Source organism: Silurus aristotelis, assembly GCF_946808225.1.
Source record: "Silurus aristotelis genome assembly, chromosome: 22".
NCBI lineage: Eukaryota > Metazoa > Chordata > Actinopteri > Siluriformes > Siluridae > Silurus > Silurus aristotelis.
Window position 1 is genome coordinate 5,380,107 of NC_139595.1, and position 24,875 is coordinate 5,404,981.

Consider the following 24,875-nt stretch of genomic DNA (forward strand, 5'->3'; position numbering starts at 1 on the left):
GCCCTTCATTACTGACAATTTAGGGAGTAAGTGGATCAGAATTCCAAAAAGCAGACTTGCTGTATATTGTAATGCAAAACCAAAATGTGTGCAGAACACAACACCACCATCTCTGATTAACTAAACCCCTTCTACTGCATGCGGACCCTGACTTCACTTTTCCACACAAAAACTCTACTTACACATCAGACCCTAAACCCTTCCTCGGTCTCTCTGCTTCAATTTAATAAGGCATTAGTTTAGCATCAGATCCCAGGAGTCTTCATTCTTGTTCATGGCTGTGATTTAAGCTCCAGCGAGCAAAAAAAAAAAGATTATCATTTCTGCATGTTCATGAGCTTTTTAAACATCCCATTGCATATTTAGTCCCAATTTGCTCTTATAATACCCTCCACTCTTTTGGGAAGATGTTCTACTAGATTTTGGAGTGTGCTTGTGGACATTTGGGATCTTTCAGACACAAGGATGTTAGTAAAGTCTGGTACTGATGTAGTGTGAGGAGGCCTGGGGTGCAGTACAATTGTGTGCTTCCAGGTTTGTGGTAACAGTTTAGTGATGAAACACATATGGCAGGAAAAGTCAGGTGTCCAAATACTTGTACATTCAGTGTACGTGATGGCACTCACCTAAGAAAAGCCTGAACTGTAAGACGCCATCTTGTGGTTAACAATTAAAACAGCATGCAACCTCCACCAAGTTAGGAAGTTAAAGAATGAAGAAAGCACCTGCTGGATTGTCATTTAATCTTTTCTTGATGACAGCCCTAAGGAAGAATACATTTCGAGTAAAAGAACCATAAACCCAGATGAAATGCACACTGAAATAAATGTGTGCAAAATCGTATCCATCTCTCTCTCTCTATGTATTTATTAATAAATTAAATCATTATTGCTGTGGGATGAGGAACAATACAACACCACAGATTATGCTATGTAGCGTTTATATTCTCATTTACAAGAACCTCAACGTATCAATATTTTAATTAGTTTGTTCATATTGAAAACCGTTCTAAATGACGGTAACAGAAGTTTATCCATTAACTCCCTGTATTAATGACCATTTTTAAGAAACAATTTTAATAAGAAAAACACGGTTTAAAGAAATGTAATAAAAAAATGGAAACCGTTGATTTCAATAATATTTCATTCAAAAATAAAAACAAAATAAAATCACATCCAAATGTTTTTATTTCTGCAGTATGTCTGAATAATCTATGTTGTGTGTTTAGGAAAAAAAGGACAGCGGGATTCTGGGTAATTCACGTTTTATCAGGTCATTAGATGATGAATAAAATCTTGAAGAAAAAAAAAAAAAAAAAAAGTTTATAACTCACCGGTTTAAAATTTGAGGCTGTACAACTCGAACAGCCCGAAAGCAACACGAGAAAAAGTAAAAGATCATATTTCATGAGTTTCCAAGTAAACCAACCGCAGCCCTTTTAATAGTGGCATAGATTTCAGGACTCAATGCTAAAACCAAGTACAAATATTGCAAAGTACAAATGTTGCAATACAGAGAATTGTTATTGTAGATAATATGCTTATATAATGTATATACACGACTTAAACACTTATTTAATGCTTTTAACTCCTAGTCTCTGGGCTGTGTACAGATTAATCCAAGTCTTCGTGCAAAACTGCTCTGCCAATCAGAGAAAACATGTAAATCACTTGGACAAACTTAGATCTGTGTCGGCAAACCTGGCTTTAATTCGATATCTCTCTGGAACACTGATGAATTGATTTCGTAGCTTTGCTGTTGCCACGCTAATTTAAAGTATTTGCTATAAATAAAATGAAGGTACATAAATCAAACACAATGATTACAAAAATCGTTCTTTAAGGCAGTTGCACAAATGTTTCTTTTCTTTTTTTTTTTTTTTTTTTTTTTTTTTTTTTTTTAAAGATTCCCTCATGTTTTAGAGCGCTCATGCATCCATGGCGTGCTCAGATTATTGCTGTTTACAGTAAAACGATACGCCCAATAACATGCTGAGCTTTTGGTAATATCGGACTGCAGGGCTGATTTGAATGAGGGTGGGGGTGTCGTAGAAATCATCGCTTCTTCATGGTCCCCACTATTATCCACTGAGCTGTCTGGATCCGAGATAAAAAAAAAAAATAATAATCACAGAAGCCGAATGCCCATGGGGCCATAGAGTGAAGAACATGGCACTGTCCTCTGTCAGACAGATGTTTAGTCCTAAACACAAGAGAAACAGAGAAACAGATCAGTCAGTTTGTGTAAATTTGTGTATTATAATCCAGTGATGTATTGTCACTACACACCACAGTGCTAAGTAGGGGTGTAACGGTACACGTATTCGGTACAGGGCTTTCGGTTCGGTGCACACGAGTACCGAATGCAATCCTTTTTATCGGAGTTAAAATCTGAGTTCCCATGAGAACGTATCAGTGGCTTAGTCCATGAAGTTTGTTTAGTCTCCACTTTGCACTGCTGTGTAGTCACTTTTTTTCTTACTTCTTTCATAAAACATGAAAACAAAATGCCAGGGGTATTATAAAAAATAAATAAAACCTAGAGTTAGCGCAGTGTCTTTGTGGCTACTAGATTTGTATTACGTTGTGAATCTATTTTTTTAAAACGCGGCCACTTCTATTTTTTATCAGTCTCGCGATATGGATTCTTTAGTGTTTACTTCGAGAATTTCTCTTCCGCATATCGAGGGAGCGAATGAATGAAGGATGGAAGGAATGAAAACATTTGTTACAGTATGCTGAAAGTATATACACACAACAGTTAAGTAGAATGTATCTTTAGAAAATTCAATATTAAATGTAACACACACACACACACACCCCCCCCAAATTAGAACTAACAAATATAAACTTTATTAAATTTTTCATTTATTTAATGTATACATTCAATCAATTAAATTTGTGCCAATTTAATCAACTATTAAATGTAATTAATATAATAAAAATGTGTATTGTATTAGTTTGATTTATACAATTAAATTTTTTTATTATATATTATAAAATATAATTTTAAAGATTATTTAACCAAGCAGGCATTTTATTTAAAATAGTTATAATTGTAAACTGTTGATGTTTACAAATGTAAATAATAATTAAACGACATTGATAAAATAAAAATAAAAAAAAGACAAGCAATTTAACGTTTCGCATTTCTTCCCTCGAACGCTACCGAAATTGTACCGAACCGTGAATTTTGTGTACAGTTACACCCCCTAGAGTAAGGGTTGTAGCATGAACTGAAAATGTAACACAAACGAATCAGAGGATGGCATTTATGCTGGTTCAGTCATGACACATTCCAGGACAAAGGCTGCAAGTGCTTGAAGAGCAATACCAGAACTTCTTTAACACAAGAGCCAGGACCAGACCAGCAGCAAATGACTTCAACATGCACTGAGAGGCATCAAAGCTTTTTATGTACAGCACATGCCAGACAAGGAGAAGAGGACAGAGCCAGGTGGAAGATCTTCTGTTCTCTGATCATTTCTAAACTGAAGTCTCAGAGTCAGAGAATGACCGAAGTACAGATTTCACTCTAAAGCCAGTGAATGAACACGAACCTCCACAAAGACACAATTCTGATAAAGCATCAACAAAACACTTATAAACAAGATGGAAAAGCAGAAGACCCATGTGTTAAAAGTCAAAATGCTTTGTGACAAATTCTTCAAAAAAAGCTCTAATGTGCTGTCCAGAATCCTACACGATTACACTTAAAGTGGCAGCTTACATAATGTATGTAGCAAATTTCTCAAATTGGGTTAAGTTAGGATTTTTAGCTGTGAATTAGTTTAAAATAAAGCGAACTTTTATAAAGCACCATGTGCCACATTGGCAGCAGAGTGAAAGCAGAAAAGAAATGGCACGAGATGAAATGCACACTAGATACAAAGCACTATATAAAGAAAGTTGATGAGGCTGATACGACACGGCACATAGCGCACACAAAGGAAACCATTACACGCATACACAGCTTGCACTAGCACAGATCCGAACAGTGTCCGGTAGTGGAGAGCACTAGCGTAGTGGAAAGCACTATGGTTTCTAATGAAGGCTCACCTACGCTCCCACCATTACCTGTGTCACTGGTCACCTTCGCTAGCCGAGATCTCAGTCTCTTTATGAACCACTACTTTGGTGACAGACATGTCTGGATGCTGCTCTTTGATCTCTTTTATGGCCTGAGCCAAAGCCTTGTTCAGAGAAATGCCACCAGGGGGTGCAAACACACACACAAGAAAATAATCACAATTAGAAGAAAGAATCAGTCAGTGAATTAATGCCTGTTAACTGGATTCATATGTTTAACATTACATTTTTTCATTGACAGTGATTTAAAGCTTAAACAATTACTTACAAAAAATAAAAAAATAATAATTACATTTGTGATTAGTAAAGTATAGATTTTTTTTTTCTAAATCTATAATAACAGAAACAAAGCAAAACACCCCAAGCCCTAAAGCCCTGACCAAAACATTCAACATTTAGTTTGAAATAAAAGTTTGTGTGTAGGTGAGAATTTAAGAATTGTTTGCCTCAGTACCTGATCGTGATCGATGTTGGCATCTCCGGAGATGACGATCCTCTTCTCGATCCGTGTCTCCGAAATGCCTCCTTTCACTGTCTAATGATGGAAAAAAATGCAAACAACAGAGTTTTATAGTGTCGCACGAATACAACATTCGGTTTGGGCCAAGTGATCAGAAGAAAGACACGACGACTGGAGAAAGAAGGCCAGCAAGGCATGTAGTGAACAATCAGTGCAGTCTTAGTTTCCAATTCAGTTTGATTTGTGTTATAGCAACAATGTGAACTTTGCTGAAAAAAAAAACAAATACTCATTTGTGAACACAAAAATAAACAAAATATCAGCATTGTATTATCTTTTCCACAGCACAAAAAAAAAAAAAAAAAAAAAAAGTGATCAAATAAGCAATAAATCTTGTTCAAAGTAATGAATGAGGGTCTGAATTCTTGCTTTTAATTGCAAATAAGTGTACTTTTCCCTTAAAAAATTCAAAACTCCAGCATTGACAAATTGATACATTTGACCAGAGTTCATGAATCAAATAACCGAATTTGAAGAACTTTTGGTTCTTTTGAAATAGTTAAAGGCCGAAGTTCACGTCCTTTATATAGAGTTAGAAGAAAAACAGTTTTGTTTGTTCAAAAGCAAAAGAAAAAACAAACAAAAAAAATCTTCCTCTGTCAAATAATCTCAAGGTAAAAATTACTTGAATTAATAGAAAGCAAGTAGTGATATTTGCTGGATATTTAGAGAAATGGCATCATAAAAACCCTAGGTGCTTATAAAAAAAAAAAAAACTAAACAAACAAAAAAAAAAGCAGTTAACATGGTGCTCAAATACTTGATGTTTTCAAATTTTAAAAAGATCAAACATTTTATTTTACGCCACAAGTAAATGCAGAAGCACAAAGGAAAGAAAGGAGCTTCTCTAATGGAGTTTGTTTCACCCCACTGACCTTTGTTATTTGCGTGGTGGTCGTGGTGCTGTTGTCCTCGGACGTGATGGTCTGAGCGCTCATCAGAACTCCGGGGTCTGTGTCACCATTAACATCCACCTTCACATTTGTACACAAATAGAGCACAAGTGGAAAAGATGAATCCTCATATTTGGGAAGTAATTATCAATGTAATGGACATTACAAACTAGGACATGATGTGAAAATTCATTATGTAAGAGAGACAGGAACGGTGAAGTGTTGTGTACCTCGGCAGACTCGTATGTGATGGTTTTTGTTTCAGTATGAACTACAGGCACCTCGTTGGTCACCGGTTGCGCTGGCTCCGCAGATTCCTCCGACTGCTGCACAGACTGGAGAGATTGGAAAATGAGAAGTGCACGAGCAGTCAAAAAAACCACTACATGGCAGAAGTACTGACATCCACTGGTTAGCAGGTAAACTGATCTACAGAGCCACATATAGTATGCGCCTCTACTTACTCAGATAAAGTAGCACACAGACTACACAGTACAACACAAATTTTTTAAATTAATTAATAAAAACAGGAATAGAGGCAGTGCTTCCTTCTTCCTCTACATACTGGAGTAATATTATATCTACTTTAACTCCACTACACAGTTTGTGTACTTTGTCCACTAATGTTTTTGTCCTACTCTTCTTCATTACTTTTTTGTTGCTGCTTAAAAGCAAAAAAAATCAAAAGTCCATGAAACCATGGAAAACTACATGCACTGGGATTCTGTGACTGTCAAATCTTCTTAACGCCATGACATGGGGAATCATTCCAGTGATCATGCAACGATTTGCACCCCGATTAAACACATCACTTAAGAAATAAGCCAGTAGGAAAGGTCCATTTTGAATTAGTCAGAGTTCGTGATCAATGTTGAAGACTGTGAGGTTAAAGCATCCAAGACTGTGAGGTTAAAGCATTCAAGTCACTTCAAACAAGGCAGTGGTACTAACTGTGTTCACTTCTCGCTTCATCAGCTTTATTTCCTGTAGAACCTCTTCCGCGTCGCGCTCGTCCTCCTGTCTATATTCGCTGGTTACACAGTGCGACGAATCTAAGGGTATGGAATTTTCATAGCCTTCTGCGTTTATCTCTTCCACTTCCTCTTTCAAAACTTGCTGAGCATTGTGAACTTCCTCACAGGTTGACAATATCTGCACAGCTGCAGTCTGTTGGCTTTCATCAGGTTTGGCTTGTTCCTGCTCACAGATAGGTGAGCTAGCAGAAGTATTAACATTTGGCCTGATATTCTCTCTTGGGTTTTGAGAAACGTTCTGAACATCTTCCCAGAAGGACACGGATTTCTTGGGGGTACAGCCGTCACAACTTGTGGACTGGATCTTTTCACCAAGACAATTAGATTCGTCTTCAGTTACAGGTGTCATAAATTCCTGACTGGAGCTCGGACTTGCTTTATGTGCGGATTCTTTTCCTTCGACATTTAATTTGCTGTTCATCTTCTCTAGAATCTGAGCAACATCTTCAACTACCACTAAATCAACATCTTTGTTATCTTTAATTTCATGCATATTAGTGTGGTTCGGAATAGAAACGTCCTCAACATGTGTCTGAACAGGAAACTCTTTCTCATGACAAAATTCTACTTCCTCAATATGAATAGGAGCAGAACAGTCTGCCTCATCCAGAAATCTATTCTTCTCAGTATGGGTTCGAGTAGAAAGTTCAATGTTCTCCAGAGCTATTTTGGGAAGGCTGTCCTCCATAGCTGAAGACAGAACCAGAAATTTCTCAATTTTACTAGGGGTCTGAACAGGAAGTGCTTCCATCTTATCTGGAGTCTGAGCAAGAGAATCATCTTCCTCTGTATGGGTCTGAATAGGAAATGGGTTTGGGGTCCGATTAAGCAGGTCTTTTTTCTCTTGACTGACATGAACAGAAGATCCATCTTTCTGTGAAGAAGAAAACTCTTCACTCTCGATGCAAGACTGAGCAAGCAGCCCTTCCTTACAATTCAGTGTCAGAACCAAAAATTCTTCTGTGTCAGTATGGGTCTGAGCAGGAAGGTCTTCCTTATAATCAAACATCTGGCCAGGAGATTCTTCTTCCACAATATGGGTATTAATGCTAAATTCTTGATCCTCAGTCTGAGTTTGAGCAGAAAATTGACTTTCCTTTATATGGATCAGAAAAGGAATTTGTTCCACCTCATTAAAAATTTGAACAGTAAATCCTTTCTCCCCAAAAAGAGTCTGAACAGAAGGTTCTTCTTTCTCTGTACATGTCCCAGTAGAAAACACTGGCACGGTGTCCAATGAGAGTGTATTAAAAGACGCTTCTACTATTACCTCCTGAGCTTCACCAGTAGAGGACGCCATTGCAGTGTCTTTACTATCTCCCCAGTCTCCAGATTCCTCAACTGTATGCAGTACTGACATTTCTTTATCATTACACAATGACGTTTCTGTGCTCTCACCGACTGATTTTGAATGTATGCCTCCAGAAACCAAGGTTCTCTTATCAGACAAACACGGAGGAGCTGGAGGACCATCTTCAGTAGTATTAACTTCCTCAATAACAACATTGTCTGAAGTTTTAGGAGTCAGAATATTCTCTGTAGCTTCTGCTGTATCTTTAACTACTGTAGTGTCCTGTTGGCCACCTGAATTCTACAAGAGACAAATAGCTTTTCAACCCATCATCCATGGAATTCAATTACAGACTGAGCTGCGAGTGACACGGATTGTACATATAGAAGAACCCACAGTAACTACACAATGCATGAATGAAAGTTGACAAAGTAAATCAGCGGTATTTTTCAAATTGTCACCTTGCTTGGACAAGATCTATACACATTAGCAAGAATATTGTGGGATGTTTCAGATAAACAGAAAAAGGAAGAGCATGTCGGGTAAAGGAATTAAAGAGAAAGTCCTACCAAGACAGCAAATCTAATTTTGAGTTAATTAGAATTTATTGTCTCTCTTGAGTCCCTGGTTTAACCCTAAGGGTTGATTAATAAACCAGGGGCACAAGAGAGACCATAAGACAATCACTTTTTACAAGAACTACAAATTGAAATATGAAGATGAATGGGGGGAATAGAGGCACCACAGAACTGCCTGAACCATCACCCTATTGAGAAATAGACGAGCTGAGACTTGGCTCTCATATTTAACAACCAGAAATATTTCTTCTGAATAAACGCTTGACGTGTCAAAGTCTCCGTGAGCTCACATAAATAAGAACAGGGAGTCATTAATAATGCTTTATACAAATGGAGTTTCTAAATAAATAAATAATTTAAGTGATAAGTGTAAGGACAAGGATGATAAATTGTGTGAATGAAAAACTGTGATGGACTGTGTTTAAAAATATTTCCATCTGCTGCCAAGGGCACATTAATCTGCATTTATTGATTGAGATAAAGCAACTCAATGAGGATAGTCTTATAGTTTTGGACTTTGTTTCTTTAATTAATACAAATGGTTTTATAAGAGTTTATAGTTGTCAAAAGAGAGACTTCCTGATCAACACGAAGGACTGGAGGGATAGTTCAGGTGGTGGTTCTACAACTTCCATTCGTGTCCTAAACAGGTATCTGAATTAAATAAAACCCAAATGTTCTTCTCGGAATTAAATCTATACTACATTGCCAAAAATTAGCAGGAGATCTCACCTGGTCATATGTACGGTATGTGATTTTTAAGCATCATATTCCACATTTAGTCCCAATTTGCTCTTAGAATTCTCTTCACTCCTCTGCTAAGATGTTCCACTAGATTTTGGAGTGTGCTTGTTGCCATTTGTGGTGATCTGGGGTGCAGTCAGCGTTCTAATTCATCCCAAAGGTGTTCAGTAGGGATGAGATCAGAGCTCTACTCTTCCAAATGTGTACGTATGTAATGTGTCCTAATACTTTTGACCATAGTGTACAAAAAAAACAAAACAACAACAACAAAAAAAAAGGTAGAGTCCCAATATTGTACATGGCCTGGTCCTTTTGTCTCATCGTATCCCTGAAAGTGTGCCTGCTTATGAGTGCAAATCTCTTGGCAAGTATTAGCTGTAGCTGGTACCATCCTGAGCTCATTGCCTAGCACATCGTGGACATTATGATGTACCACACTGCTTGATCTGCTTTTAGAGAAGCGGGATGCTCTTTTCATCAGAATTTCATTACATATGTTGTAATGGTCAAGGAATGTCAGGGTGTGTGTTTGATCTGGCCTTTTGCTGCAGGCCTCTTTTGTTTTCATAATAGCTTTTGCATGTGGTGTTTTAAATGAGAACATTTCTCCATCAAACCCAATCTCTTATTCTCAAAACCTGGAGGGGTCATTTTCTCGCAGGCGCAAATCTACTGTATACAGTGGAACCCCGTTGTACGTGCATAATTCAATCTTGAAAATTGCTCGTGTGTCCATTTGCTCGTATGTTCGAACTGATTTTCCCCATAGGAATGAATGTAAAAGTGATTTAATCCGTTCCGAGATGTCATTCGAACGCTTATTTCTGCACTTAAAAAAGTATTTGTAGCCTATTTTTAAAAACAAATGCACCTCAAATTACCGTAAGATAAACATAATTTAACACTTACTCATGCGGTAGTGGTTGATTGCGAGTGTGAGACGCACCACGCTCGTTAACTCCTCGGTTTCCATGGTCATTCTATTTACTTTTGTTTTCACAGCACCATCACTGATTTTCTTGGGAGACATTTTTCAAGATTTCTAGTGAAATAAAAATATAAAACTAAAAAAAAAAGTTACTGTGGGAAAGCGTATGAATACGGGAACCACTTTTATTTTTTTTGTGTCGGTCTACTTAGTGCCCCACGCAGCACACACGCGCGCACACAAACACGCTCTCCTCCTTAAATGCACTCTCCGATCACTTGAACTAAGCGTCATCAACTAAGCGACTGATGCGACCCTCCGCCGAAAACGGGGAACCGGCAGCGTGGGTTTGCTCATGCCTTCGAAATTTGCTCTTGAAACAGGGTAAAATTTTGCGAGCGAGTTTGCTCGTATCTCCGTTTGCTCATACAATAGGTTGCTCGTACAACGGGGTTTCACTGTATACAAAACAGGCAATTGGGATTTTGTTTCAAATCACCTAAAGAATGTATACGAATAATTTTTAACCACATACCAGTTAATAGAGGGCTGTAAACAAGTACTCATTAAAATAACAGAGCAGCATATGCATGAGAAGAAACACTTTTTCTTTCTAAGAGTTAGAGTTTGGTACAAATGTAAAAAAAAAAAAAAAATTCTTGGCGAACGTTTACCCTGAATTTTAAAATATATTTAACCAGACCACAATCCATTTGATGGTTTTTTCCCCAACCAACTTCATACGTATGTATGACATCATGCTACAGACATTCTGTGGGTTTAAGCAGTGGAACCCAATGGATAGTGGGCAACCAAGAACTGACAATATTTTACCAGCATCCCATAACCGCTGTATCTGGACAACACTCCCTTTCCAGACATGGCCATTAAATAGAAAGATCAAAACACAACCATCTGAAAAAACTCAAAGCGACTGAAACAAGCACTGGTACTGATCATGCTAGGACAGAACAATTATAGAACAGATGATTTTAAAACTACCTCAGCAGAGTCAGCCCCCACAGGATTTGTTTTTTCTTCTGAAATGTCCTCTTGAGGTTCAGATTTGGCATCTTCTGCAGTCTACAAAAAAACAAAAAAAAAAAAAACAAAGAGAGGGTCACCATGTTTATAATACTGAAAACCAGAAGTATATAAAGACTGGGCGAGGGTGTGCATGTTTGAGATGTGAACTGGATTGTGCAAACCACAAGGAAAAAATGACTTGAGCAAGCAGGAATGAAAAAAAAGAAAACAATGGCCTAAAAACAAATGGAACTTAAAAAGGTTTATGGAAATCTGATTACTTTTAGAACAACAGATCTGTTAGAGGATTAACAGCATAAGAAATTGACAGACCCTCAGTCACAGCTGTAAATTATAGCCAAGTCAACAAATTCTGAGTATTCACTCAACATAAATAGCATGGACTGACGTTCCACAGCGATTCAAACTCTAGAATGCATAAACAAGCCACTCTAAACCAGGCCACTTCCTGCACGCTGCTGGTTTGGGAAAATCTCTCACTCAAGCATGCATGCGCAGAACCTCTTTCTTACATCCTGTAACGGTAATAGAGGTTCGATCACGCTCATGTCATTCAGCCGTGGACAGTGATCAGGGAAAGAGACCAGCCTTTTCTCCCATTCACTGCCTCCTGATGACTCGGATCGCATCTCCAAAAACAACCTCTTCAGATCGCTGAGGTATGTCTGTCTCTTGAGCACCTCCTCTGTGGAATCATTCTCCTGACACATCAATCAAGACAGAGATGACATAATCAAGAGGCATAGAGCACTGAGAGTGTAGACTGTCATTTTAATCACACTCTCAACATGGTGTTAAAATTACTCGCTCTCACACTGAGATTAGGGGGTTAGGAATCCGAGTGACTCTCACACAAGTCACATTTTTTCAACCAACCAAAACATGCTATGCAAGCATTCCTTTTCACACCATTGTTCTCAAGCAGGAACAAGCATTTATGCTGATGGTGTCTGATTAGGAACAATTCGGATTAGTTTAACACACCTGTGAGCTTCTCTTTTATGCCTTTTCATGTGCAAAACCCACACAAACATGCCACACATCGCTTCACAAACCTCCAACATGAGATTACTGTGTCTGATAAACACACTGTCTCCCATTATTGGCTTTATGAGAATATTCTAGGAGGAGAAAAACAAGATACATTTTGATAAATGTCCCCTAGTAATAATAATAAATAAATAAATACACCTTTATAGGCATGTAATGATCAAAATACCGGGTAAAAACTGTCAAAGCTGCTACTGTAGAAAATTACCAGACATCTATGGACTACTCAAACTTTAACAGTGGTACATTTTCACCTTATGTATAAGACTGGTGAGAACCACACACCAGCCAAGTGTCTGCATGACCTGCACACTTTATTCAACAATAAACAAACACTGATGGCTTGATAGAAAAATGACTTTGCAAACAGCATGATGGTGTGTGTGTGGAGGGGGGTGATATGACAGCATGGCAAGCTCAGCTTGAGATCATGTTGCATTACAGAGGAATTAAAAAAAACACGATTGCTGAGAACACTGCAATGAAGTACCTGGCTTACCAGCTCCGACTCATCCTCCGACTCAGACTAAAAGCCAAAGTAAACATCATTGTGAAGGAAAAAGAACAAAACAAAAAGGAACAATGGTTATCTGACATCATTTTAAACTCAGAGAAGGCTTTATTCTTTTCATTGACCCACATTCAACATTATTCTTTCACTAGTTTGGAGCCTTGGACAACAAGTGACAAAAACGTAAATCGTTATGGTTTTGTAATATAGACCACCCCCCCCCCCCAACACACACACACACACACACACACACACACACACACACACACACACACACACACACACACACACACACACACACACACACCTCAGTCTCTGTTGTCTCATCAGTCTGTTCGCTGTCTGTCTGTCTCGGATTTGTCAACAGATGGACAGTTTCCATTGGAAAGCAACAGTGAGAAGGGAAAAAGTCCATCACATAAGACTGCTGATTCTCAATATGAATCTATGCTACAGGATACAGATGGAGTGATGGAAACAGGATGGGTATGAGAAAGTACTGAATATGAAAACGGAGTACCATGTGAAAAAATGACTATACTGATGTCCATCTAAATAAAACAAATAAGCAAGGCACCATTTGTGACATTCACTAGATTATGATCTTGGAAATGGATCGTGGATACTTTTGATTACATGATGATTTCTGCATAAACATTTTCATTCCCGTATAGTGGTCTGGAAAAATGTGTAGGTGGTCAGTGTAGCAGAAAAATCAGAAAATCTGGAAAGAAAAAACTAAAATAAATAAATGGCTAGAACTTTTATGTTTAAATAAACTCTGCACTGCAGTGGTTTGTGGTTAAGATGCGTGTAAATCCAATCCATTTCAGTTACGGAAAGCGTGTTTCAGAAGTACATATAATTTCACGTTGCCGCACAAAAAATTAAATAAAATAAAAAAAAAAAAAAAAATTTTTTTCTTTTTTTTTTTTACAGATTCTGTTTTTTAAGGCAATAGTAAGTAACTGACTTGCTGCTCTGTTCCGACATCAAAATGTGTGTGTCTGGTATAAAAAAAAAAAAAAAAAAAAAAAAGGGTTTTAGGTTTTGTTTTTATAGACTGCCTTTAGCAGACTGCCCATAGATCATACATCAATTAATATTGCAAAATGTTGCTAAAAGTTTTGTGCCCACCTAATAATGAAGATGTAGCCGTCTCTTGTTCATGCAGGCAAGTTTGGTACATGAAAAGATGAGGACAGGTGATACAAAGATCAAAATGAAGAGACATGATGCCACATGATGCCCACACGCATGCATGCACACACCTCGTCATCTGAACTGTCCTGAAAGCTGTTGGTAAATGAGGTGGAAAGTGACGTAGTTTTGGGCTCCAGATAGCAGAGGCACAGTGCCAACGGAAAAGAGAGTGTAAGTGCGTAGGGTACAGAGAAAGAGGTAGACAGCAGAAAAAAGAAGATGAAGAGGAAGCAGGGCACGAGAGATGGCGACTTGATAGGCAGGAAGTGCTGGAAGCACTCAGGTAAGAAGTTCATCTCAGACAGGTCAGGAAAGCTCAGGTAACCATCTTCATCCAGGAGAGAAGACATGTCTGGGAGGTGCAGGGAGAAGGAGAAAAGCGTTCCCGCTTTGGGCCGGTTCTGGTCAGAAATCTGCTTGCCGTTTGCTGGACTTGCTGAGGCGGCGTGTTCGGAACTGCTTCTTCTCCGTTTTCTTCTTCGCACTTTAGTGGAGGAGAGCGGGGAGGCAAGGACGCTCTGCTCAGAGGATTGAGGAACGCAATGATGGTGTAGGAGTGAAGAAAAAAATCAAGGAATGAAGGGTGGATAATGCCAAAAGTCCAATGAAAGAGTGCAAATGGTTGTGTATGAACAAGTGAAACAAACGTGCATAAGGGATGAAAAAAAGGGTAAAAAGAGAAAGAGCTAATTAGTTTAAAGATCAAATATTGCACAGTACAAACACCAAAGGTATGAGACGTGTGTTTATAAATCATATATTATAAATATACACACGTGACAAAAGCCTGAAAATCAGGGCTACCCACCAACCTTAAATTTAACTCCAGCAAGGATTTTATTTCAGAACTTTAGTTCTACAACTTAATATCTAAACCTTATAGATATAGAAATAACATTACTGCTTATTTAAAAGAAAAAGAATTGCTGAGAATTGGCCTGGATGTAATGAGAGTCAAAGACCATGTCATCAAGTCATTAATTTACTGGGGAGATCCTCTAAATCAGTGCTGGTGTTCAAGCATGGCTATTTAACACAAAACTACAGAGTGAGTTAAGGAACGGAAGAAATTGTCTGAAAGTCTGGTTACCTTGGTAACAGGAGTAGGAGGGTCAGGCTCGGATGTCTCTGCCGCAGGAGTGCTCTCATCTTCGACTGCGTTCTCTTCCTCCACCTTTTTCTCTGGCGTTACTGTGGTGATGAGGGTCCCTGCGGCAAAAGCTGGTTTAGAGTCCTTCATCAAGTTGTCGTTGTTGGCCATGGCTGGAGCTGGAAAAAAGCGGTGTGAAAACATTCATAGCGGCAAAAGGGGACAGAGGTCACGAGGACTTTGCATACTGATGAGTGTGCAAAGTGTACAGCTTTGAATCAAACAGATGGTGAGATCAGGTACTAATTCGAAACTATAGATCGACTGATAGTGAGTGGATCTTATTTGCCAATAATTGATTAATCAAGCAATGGATACTGGATAAAAAAACAAAACACTGCCTCTAGAGGCCGCTGTTGTGATGGCAGCAAACCGCAAGCTGGAAAAACTATGGGTATAGATTTTTGCCGGTAGCCAATATATCCAGCAATCAACAATAGGTTATTAATCAGAAAAACATGAATTGGTCAAACTATTCCAAACAGCATAATAGGATCATTTTAATTATGTTGTCTATAGACATTAAAGTTTAATCTGTAGTGCACACCTACAAAACAGTCTTTAAAACATGGCATGCTGTACAATTGCTTACAAGATCAGACCATGCTCAGCAAAACTAATAGCAGCAGCTTAGCTCACGCATCAGCATGTTCAATCTCTATTAGTACATCAAAGAGACATTTTAAGGTCTATAAATGTATTTAATACCAATTTCTGAGACTTTTGTCAAGTAACTAAACAGAAATGAACCAACATTAATCCCAATGTTTTTTCTCACATTAGATGCACTGTCGGGGTTCTGCGTTTACCTGCTGGATTAATATACAAATGTTACCTATGTCTAGACTGCGAGTGGTGGTGAGCCGTTTGCTGGAGGAGCGCTGAAACTGTGGTGCAGGCCGAGAGATCTGAGAGCTGGCACGGCGCGTCTGCGTCTGCGTTCTCCCACTGTAGCGAAACTTAGAGCCCAGTGACAGAAACTTCTTAGCAGGAGGTTCCGTTGCCACCAATCTATAGAAAAGAAAACAGTAATGAATCCAGTGTTATAAAATCAGATGAATTGAGACAACTATACAGGTTTTGACCATAGAATAAATAATTACCATAATTAATTTGCATAATTTGCATTAATTTGCATTGTAGGGGTGTAGCAGTACATGTATTTGTACTAAGCTGTTTCAGGACAGAGCTTTTGGTACGGTACACTGAATACAAGTCTTTTCATGTGCGAAACAGTTAAAATCGGAGTTCCTTCACGAACATAAGTGGCAGACAGCAAGTTTGTTTAGTCTCCGCCTTGCACTTTGAGCGCAGTGTCACTGTGGACACTCGATCTGTACCAGAACACGATTTGTACTGTGCATGCACCAAATTAGTGCCATGTCTTTGGATATGGATTCTTTTGCCTTTATGTATAGTGTCAACAATTTCTATTAATAAATACATTAATAAATGAAGGACAGAAGGAATTAATTAATTTATGAATAAATGAATCGAATGAATATCGTGTGTTTCTTTAATGCAGACATTTGTTAAAGCATGCTGAAATAAGTAGAACAGATAAGTAAAACAATAACACACACCCACACCCACACCCAGCAAAATAGGGTCTTGGGGACAAATGTTAACTATAATTTCATTTTTTCATTTCTTTAATTTTATTTACTCAATTTAATTTGGGTCAATTTAATTTTTATATGAAAAAAAAGTGTACAGCATTAGATTTTTTTTTACTTTCAATATTATGAATAATTTATTTGTATTTTTTATATTTTTTATTTAAACCAAACAGGCATTTTATTTGCAATTGTATTAAATAAAATGTTAAATGTTGTTCACAATTCATAAATATGAATTTAATGAATATAATTAATAATAAACATTAATACAAAAACAACAAGCAATTTGTTATTTCGCATTTTTTCCCCCTAACTGTAACGAAATCGAACTGAACCAAGGTTATTACAAAACCGTGAATTTTGTGTACCGTTACACCCCTAATAAATAGTCTTTTGCTGCTACTAATAACCCTTTTAATTTCCCAGAGATTTTTTTTTACCTGAAAAACGTGTGATGTTCCACACACACCTTCCACAATCTCTTTGCTGATTTGTGATTTGGAAGTTTGAAACCAATGGTGCTCTCAAACTGTTCAAACTAAAAAAACAAAATAAATTGTCTCTTAATTACAAAAGATTCATCACAGATATAGTTTCAGTTATGATCATATTTTTATAGATAGATAGACACAAGAACTTTGTTCTATTCTCTAGCAAATATCCAGCATCTAGTCAGAAATCTCATGGTTGTTTCATGAAATGATGAGCCAAGCGTCACCTCTCCAGGGCGTATCTTAATATAGAAGTTGTTCCGCTTGTAGGAGATCTTGAGGATTTTGGGCCAGGCAAATCGATTTATCCGCAGTCGGTCCCTGTAGATGAGAAGGCCGCTGCCACAAACACCGAGCATAATCTCCACTCCCTCCGAATCCTGTAGAGAAAAACAAAACACAGAGAAGGTAAGGAAAACACATAAGGAAAAGAAATCAAAACAATTAGATCCATGACAGATTGAAACAGAAGGCCAGCAGGGGACGTAATAAATCACAATGACCTACACCACCATCCCACACAGGACGGAACGGGAGAGTGACGATGGGGGTAGTGGGCTTTATTAGGTGATAAATATTTACCTATTTAATGGGCTTAAAAAACAAACAAATGCAATACTGAAAAAATAAATAAATAAATAAAACAATAAACGTGATGAAAATACAGCAGAACTGCACAATCGGTTACAACACAAAGAAGCTGTCAAAAATATAAGGACTAAACAGAGGGCTACGGTGCAGAAAACAGAAAAATCCCACACAGCACTGCATTGCAGCATGTAGTGAATAAATTCTATTCGCAAGCATGCACGTGCAGAAAACACAGACCAAAAGATGATGTACACATTTGCTTGCATCAATGCACTAAACCAACAGGGTTGGGACATGCAAGCAGAAGGCATTTATAACGTCAATCACGTCACAGGAGTATGCATCAACAGTAAGATTATGCAATAACTGTACGTTACGGACACACACGTATGTAAATACACGCATCAAACACAGCACGTCACTGTAGCTTACCTCTTCCTTAGCCCGAGCTAAGCACTCAGACAGCCTCCCTACTAACTACGTCATCAATAGGCAGAGAAGAGGAGGGGAGGGGGGGGGGGGGGGGAGAGTGCGAGAGAGAGAGAGAGAGAGAGAGAGAGACACGCAGTGCAAGCTGAGCCAATAGCAGCATAGGAAAAAAAAGGTTTATTTACATTCAGGGGGCAACACAGCAGAACTATAAAGCTAGAGGTGCTGCATTCTTTCAGTTATTACATTTTTTTCTTTCTACTCAATTTTATCCTTTATTTTCAATATTCTTTCTGCCCACAGCACAAAACATTGTTATGTAATGTGTTTCCTGGAAATAATAAAAGCTAATCATTTTTTTTATATTATTATTTTAAGAATGAAAAAAATTATAATGCCAGCTGTGCATTGATTAAACAAATATTTGTCCTATGCAACCACTTTCGATGTTTCAGCAGCTTAATATACAATAAGGCCAGTGGTATGTGTGTGTTTGTAAGATTTCATACAGAATGCAAGCAGAGATCAGAAATCAACGTGCAGCACTGAAGTAGCAGCAGACCAGCAGTGAGCAGGATCAATGTCAGCACAGTACCCACAGAGAGCGCATATTCATTGGCATTACAATTAGTCAACACTCTCCCTTCATACACTCAATCTGCATATTCATAAATCAGCAGCAAAATCAGTTATAGCATCTGTTTTGCAAACTGCAATGTTTAAATTAATGCTACACAAATTTACCCCCCCCCCCAAAAAGAATAATAATAATAATAATAATAATAATAATAAAATAAAAAATACAACACTACCCAACAGTAAGTAAAATCTTTGTTTAGGTACAAGCTTAAATTTGTTTTTTATGAAAAGAGTTAAATAAAAACATTGCACAGATAATAAAATTGTTAATAAAATTGCTGTTATTAATAGGACTGCCATTAGATGGTGCTACAATACAAACTGTTCAATATTTTAATTGAATTTTAAAACAGGATCTTAGGAAAAGAAAAAAAAAAAGGGCAATTTATTGGGAATAAAGCAATGTCTACATTTGGGGAAAAGTTGGGGGAAGATCACCATTTTTAATAATCCTGCATATTGTGCTCCGGTACTTAAATTTGTAATTATGAATAAAAGAAAATAGCAATAGGGACAGTTTTCTTGAACATATAGCTGGGTGTATGCGTGCGCAATTTTCTTTCCATGAAAATCTTTATAGAACAGGGTTGATTTAAAAAGGGGTTAATACAATAGTACCTCACTGTGTTATCATGATGCATGTTTAAAAACCGCCGGAGAACATTAAAAAAAAAATTGTGTCTCAATTTTATATATATTTTTTTTTACCTTAGCATGATGCAGATCTACACCATACATGGAAAGCTTCTTGGCATTCTCCAGGAAGAGCATCTCTGCCTCAGCTGGAGTCATCCCTCTGTAACGAACGGGAAAATCAGATGAAAAGAAATGAGCGTCTAAATTCGTGGGTAAAAATATCCAGAGCTGAACACAGTAAATGTTTCTAAAATTAGTGAGAACAAAGCCGCCTTTGTCTAGCAGTTGAGAGTTTAAGATAAATCGGTAAAACAGCTCATTAAATTGGTGTAACAGCTAACAATGAATCGACTGAACACACAGTACTCACTTGTGTGTGAGATTTTATAGACTTGGTATAAAGCGGGGATGTGGAGATGGAGATGAGACTGCAATAAAAGCTTCAGTGTGACTTTGTGTAAACAGATATTCATCTACATTTCTGTATTCATGAATAAATAAAAGAAGGGCTTATTTTATGATTTAAATAGACGAAAAGCGTATACGCTGCTGTGAAAAGATGTGCAGTATAAACAATCAAATTGGATGGGAATGGATCCAGTGCACTTAGTGTTACTGTTGTAAGCCTAAAAGCATTTTCCCTTTTACAGGGGATAAATCTAATAAATGTATTGGAATATTTGTGTATACAATACGTGTACACCGACCAGGCTTAACTTTATGGCCACCGATCAGAGATTACATTAAGACCACCTGCCTAATATTGTGTTGGTCCCTTTTTGGTGCCAAAACCGTCCTGACCCTTCGCTTCCCACGTGCATTAATGAGCTTTGGCCGGCCATGACACTGTCGCGGTTCACCACTGCTCCTTCCCTGGACCGCTTGCGACAGATACTGACCACTGCAGACCGGGAACATCCCGCAAGCTCTGCAGTTTTGGAGATGCTCTAACCCAGACGTCTAGCCTTCACAATTTGGCCCTCGTCAAACTCGCTCAAATCCTTACCCTTGCCCGTTTTTCCTGCTTCTAACACATCAACTTTGAGGACAAAATGTTCACTTGATGCCTAATTTATCCCACCCGCTGGCAGGTGCCATGATAGAGAGAATCAGTGTTATTTACTTCACCCGCCATAATGTTACAATGTCAATGTTATGCCTGATCAGTGTACGTACTACAGTCATCTACAGTAGTGTCACTATTTGAACACATTTATTGATTGTCAATATCAAAGCAATAGGTCTTTATTGTCTTAGAGTTCTGCTCACTTGTAGTTGCGATGCAGGTCCATGACCTTTTCCTCCAGCTCTTTGGTCTGATTGGGAGCTAAGCGAAGGTCGCTGATGTAATCGCTGCCCAGCTCTTCAGGGTCATAGTCTCCAAGCTCAGACTGGGCGATGTATGAACCCAGGAGAGAATGAGTGACGAAGGAGCACGGCAATCGGCCCGACACGACGTCATCTCTCAGCTGAAGGCACAGGTAGTACCTGAGGAAGAGAAAGAATTTTTATGATGGTGAAATTTCCAAAAAGACATATACCACATTGAACTAAACATCAGCACAAAGTTAGCTTCGCCACAAAAATGGTGATGCCACAATAAAAAAAAAAGAAATCAAAAGGGAACAGGAAGTGACGAGAACAGCAACATTTTCAGAATGTCATTTTCCGTTTTATTGTACCACAGCAAAGCCGAATGCTTGATTCTCATTGATGAACGTGTCGGAAGGTGATAATACAAAAGTAAAGCTGTAAATAATTTAACCTGTAATGTTTTCTGCCAGCTGAAAGTCTTTAGTACAGAGGACCTTGCAGTTCCTTAGTAACATTAACATGTAAATGGAAAATAACTTTCAGGGTGGCATGAACTGGTTTACTTTCTCCACCTAAAAATGCACACCTTGACATGCTTGATTCCTTATTTAATAACATTTAATCAATCCAGTTGTATAAGAAACTGACTGTTCCCTCAGTTCAGCTGAGGAGAAAAATATATGTGATTGAGCATCTGTGTTTTATGCTGTGGAATCTCAGAACGTTTATTGGAAAACATGTCTTCATCAATAGGGAACAAGCTATTGTGGAGACAAACTCGGGTGTGAATATCTATAGAAATATTAAACATGGGTATAGGAGGAAAGACTTTTTTCTGCATCTTACCGAGTGATGTCTTCACACAGCTGAGATGGGTCAGGAGGATAAAACTTCACATTAAACCCAAAGTTCCAGGGACCACCTTGTACACACAGAGACACAAAAGATTTTTTTTAACTGAGACGCCTGCTCAGAAAACAAAGACGCTGCACCAAAAACAGAGTTGACCTACTTCTAATTTGTTTTTTCAGTTCTTTTGCAGGGTCCATCCAGTTCTGGAAAGAAATCACAAACAAGAAGCAAACAATAATTTTCATGGCGATGCTTATGCACAATAATAATAAGTGCAAATTCTTTTTATTTTTTTACCTTCTGATGTTCTGCGTCACGGTACGTCAGCCCAAAGTAGTCCTTCTCCATTAGGTTGAGGTGTTCACATACTTTATCGAACAGGACCTGGCCTTTGGCTTTCTTCTGTCGATGACAATGAAGGACAGAGAATGTTATAGGCAAAAAAAAAATAATAATTATCATCTGAGGCATACAACACCAGTAACTGAGCAAGCACCAGATTCTCGATTCTTCTCCTTTAAATTGGTCATCGAAGAGTGAAACGCAGCACTATGATCGTTTGCACATGCTTTAGATTATGCAGCATGTAATTCTGCAAGCTGTAATTTGGAGAGCAGCAAGTGAAAATTATTGGGGTCCAGGAAAGGAAAAACCCAAGACTTGGCTGGCCTGAATATACTCACTCTGCCAGACCTCTAACATCACACACAGTTCTCAATGCCTCTATTCTTATCTTAAATTACACCAACTTTTTTTTATTCCCTTGGTTTGTTTTATTTTTTTCTTGGAAAGCATTCGAACACTTGTAAAGAATGTAAGAAAGAGATGTGATAATTCAAGTCAATCCGAAACAAATACATGGCCTGGAAATTTACAAGCGAACCGCTTTGCTTTTTACATCATACACACGAACGTTTCGTAATGTTACAGATCAACAGTTAATATCTCAACTGCAAGCCAAGCACAGCAACTAAAAGGACAAATGTCTTTTGTAAAAGCCCTGACTCTCAAAACAAAACCAGCAATCTCTTTCTGATCAAGTCAGACAAAGAAAGAGAATTAGAAAATATTTGGCATAAACACTTTAAGCCCTACTGCACCATAAGAACAGAGCGAGCTTGGAAATGTTTCAGTAGAAGACAAATAGGTTCATGGTGCTGTACAGGTTAGTGGTTTGTCCAGCGCCAACACACTCAAATCTTAACACTTGCTGAGTAAATTCTCAAGTAGTCCAAATCAGAGGTCCCCAACCATCGAGCCCCCAGTACCAAGGCCTTAAGAGTTGCTACCAGGTCACACTTGTTATTTACTAGTGCCTTTTAGTCACACCCACTGTGGCACCTCTTGGTCCCACCCACCTCCACTGTACAGGTGTAGTCCGAGCCATCCAATAGGGTGATCCTGCACTGCATGATGTTCAACTGGTGCTGCTTGTAAGCTTCTGTTCTATGTAGACCTCTTCACCACTCAGCTGAAAACACAATGGTGGGTAGATTGTTATAAAGACACGTTATAATGTTAAAAAAGTTTTAAATCAAACAATCAGATAACATTTCCAAATTTTTTAAGCAAGTATCTTTATGATTTCATTATTTACCAAACACAAACAAGTGATTTAATACATAAATGAATAAATAATTTAAAAGGCTGGCGTGATAAAAAAATCTTTTAAAAATCCGCCAAAGCGATCCCATCAGTGTGAGTTAAAGAGGGTCAGTATGATGCGTTGCCGTTTTGCAAATTCATTTTAATTACACAAAAAAAAAAAAAAAAAAAAAAAAAGGGTGAAAAGATACAGAAAACATGTTTTCATTTCTGATAACAAAACGCTGACATGCTGAACTAATTCTGCTTCAATACTTGAGGCTGTGTTGCTTTTTTTTATAAATTTTTTATTAAACGCTTAGGGGAAAGTTACATTCATCACAATGAACTGTTGAGTGGTACAGAAAAAGAATAGACAGTAATGAGCTTTACTCTTAAGCCATAAAGTCGACAAGTAGCTTTTGGAGAAATGACTACAAAAACGGAAGCAAAATGATAGTTTTACTGTCAAGTGTTTCAAAAGTAACAGTCAGATTTATTACGGTCTCAAGTGCTATTCGAGATCTTCAACAGCCTTTTACATTATTGTGCCAGAAAGCACATCACCGCTAATCCTATTTAACCTCAATCTTTTCAGCAACAGAGCAGCAGAGAAGTGCCTTAGTGTTGGTAGGGAACGTGGATTTAGTGACCGATATTGTGCAAATGCCTTTTTAAAACCTCACAAACCTCTACTGTTTAGTTGCATTACATCACTTCCCCATACAGGCGGCTATGACTAAATACACGATGCTATCTGTGAAGAAAGTCGAGATCTTTGAACACCTATTGTAGTGCAAACGTGTTCGTTGGTTCTCTTTCTCTGAAGCATTTTCTCAACATTTGATACAATCTTCAGATCAATAGACCACAGACACAACTGCTGCGCCAGTACTACAAGAATCAGTCAAATCCTGCTCAGGTATGAGATTTAAATCTCTTTACACCAGGATCATTAGTGCCAATCTGATAATGGTGGTTTATTGTTTCTCTGCTTTACAGGAAAAAAGCTAGCGTATAACAGGTACGTGTGCATTTGTGCGAGTGCGTATTCGAGTATGTATGCGTAACAGGCTTACCTAGAGCTGCGTTTGTGTCTCTGCCTATTACCCGTGGAATGCTTGATGGACGATGATCTCGGGATGGCTGGAGCCGCTGGGTATGGATGCGATTCTGCCTGGCTGCTGAATTCCAGTCTGCATCAGCAGTCATGGCAAATCACACTATAAATAAGAGAGACAGGAATTAGAAGAAGAAGTAAAAAAAAAAAAAAAAAAAAAAAAAAAAACCCCAACAATAAATAGAATTAAATTTCATTTAGCCGCATTATAATATTAACATCAAATGTTTAGACATGCACTTTATTCCCGGTGGTATATTTCACATTTTTATCTGACATTTCTTTATAAAAAGAAAAAACAAACAAAAAAAAAAACTATAAAATCAAATCCTAGTATACTATATACACTGTAATTCTGCCGAAGTCAAAGTTTCCCCATGTGAAGGATTTTCACAGGCTGCCATGAAATCCTTGATGATTATATTTATATATGCCTTGTGGAGATACTACCATCTTGAAGCATCGTCAGATAATCCAGAACTAGGAAATCGTCTTTATTTTTAGACTATTAGTAGCACACAAGCCACAATGCAGATCTTTCCTGTTACATAGGCACGCGTTTG

The 24,875-nt window shown here is 38.0% G+C and overlaps 1 protein-coding gene across 8 annotated transcripts; it reads right to left on the reverse strand.

The window, feature by feature from the left end:
* Positions 1–1,169: 1,169 nt before the first annotated feature.
* Positions 1,170–24,412, reverse strand: epb41l3b (erythrocyte membrane protein band 4.1-like 3b). 8 transcript variants are annotated; one of them, XM_083524864.1, is made up of 22 exons: positions 24,272–24,412; positions 22,967–23,079; positions 21,906–22,010; positions 21,769–21,811; positions 21,603–21,678; positions 20,712–20,930; positions 19,515–19,602; positions 18,171–18,215; positions 17,375–17,527; positions 17,097–17,194; positions 15,873–16,048; positions 14,978–15,156; positions 13,956–14,405; positions 12,992–13,030; positions 12,664–12,699; positions 11,079–11,159; positions 6,453–8,126; positions 5,732–5,836; positions 5,484–5,582; positions 4,543–4,623; positions 4,077–4,192; positions 1,170–2,202 (listed from the first exon to the last, which is right to left on the reverse strand). In XM_083524864.1, the coding sequence occupies exons 2-21, from the start codon at positions 23,018–23,020 to the stop codon at positions 4,082–4,084; spliced, it is 3,912 nt and encodes a 1,303-aa protein (XP_083380990.1). In that variant the 5' UTR covers positions 23,021–23,079; positions 24,272–24,412; the 3' UTR covers positions 1,170–2,202; positions 4,077–4,081. The 8 variants fall into 8 exon arrangements, with proteins under 8 accessions (XP_083380990.1, XP_083380991.1, XP_083380994.1 ...); XM_083524865.1 differs by lacking the exons at positions 12,664–12,699; positions 12,992–13,030; positions 13,956–14,405 and adding exons at positions 11,636–11,824; positions 12,179–12,244; XM_083524868.1 differs by lacking the exon at positions 6,453–8,126 and having other exon boundaries at positions 1,412–2,202.
* Between the last annotated feature and the right edge of the window lie 463 nt (positions 24,413–24,875).

Bases quoted from the DNA above. Each gene is read 5' to 3' on its own strand.
- epb41l3b (XM_083524864.1), bottom strand. From the start codon at position 23,020: ATGCAGTGCAGGATCACCCTATTGGATGGCTCGGACTACACCTGTACA. The intron at 5,837-6,452 runs GTTAGTACCACT...CAATCTCTCCAG, and splicing joins TGAAGCGAGAAGTGAACACA to TCTGTGCAGCAGTCGGAGGA. The intron at 4,624-5,483 runs GTCAGTGGGGTG...TTCCATCATTAG, and splicing joins CCACCACGCAAATAACAAAG to ACAGTGAAAGGAGGCATTTC.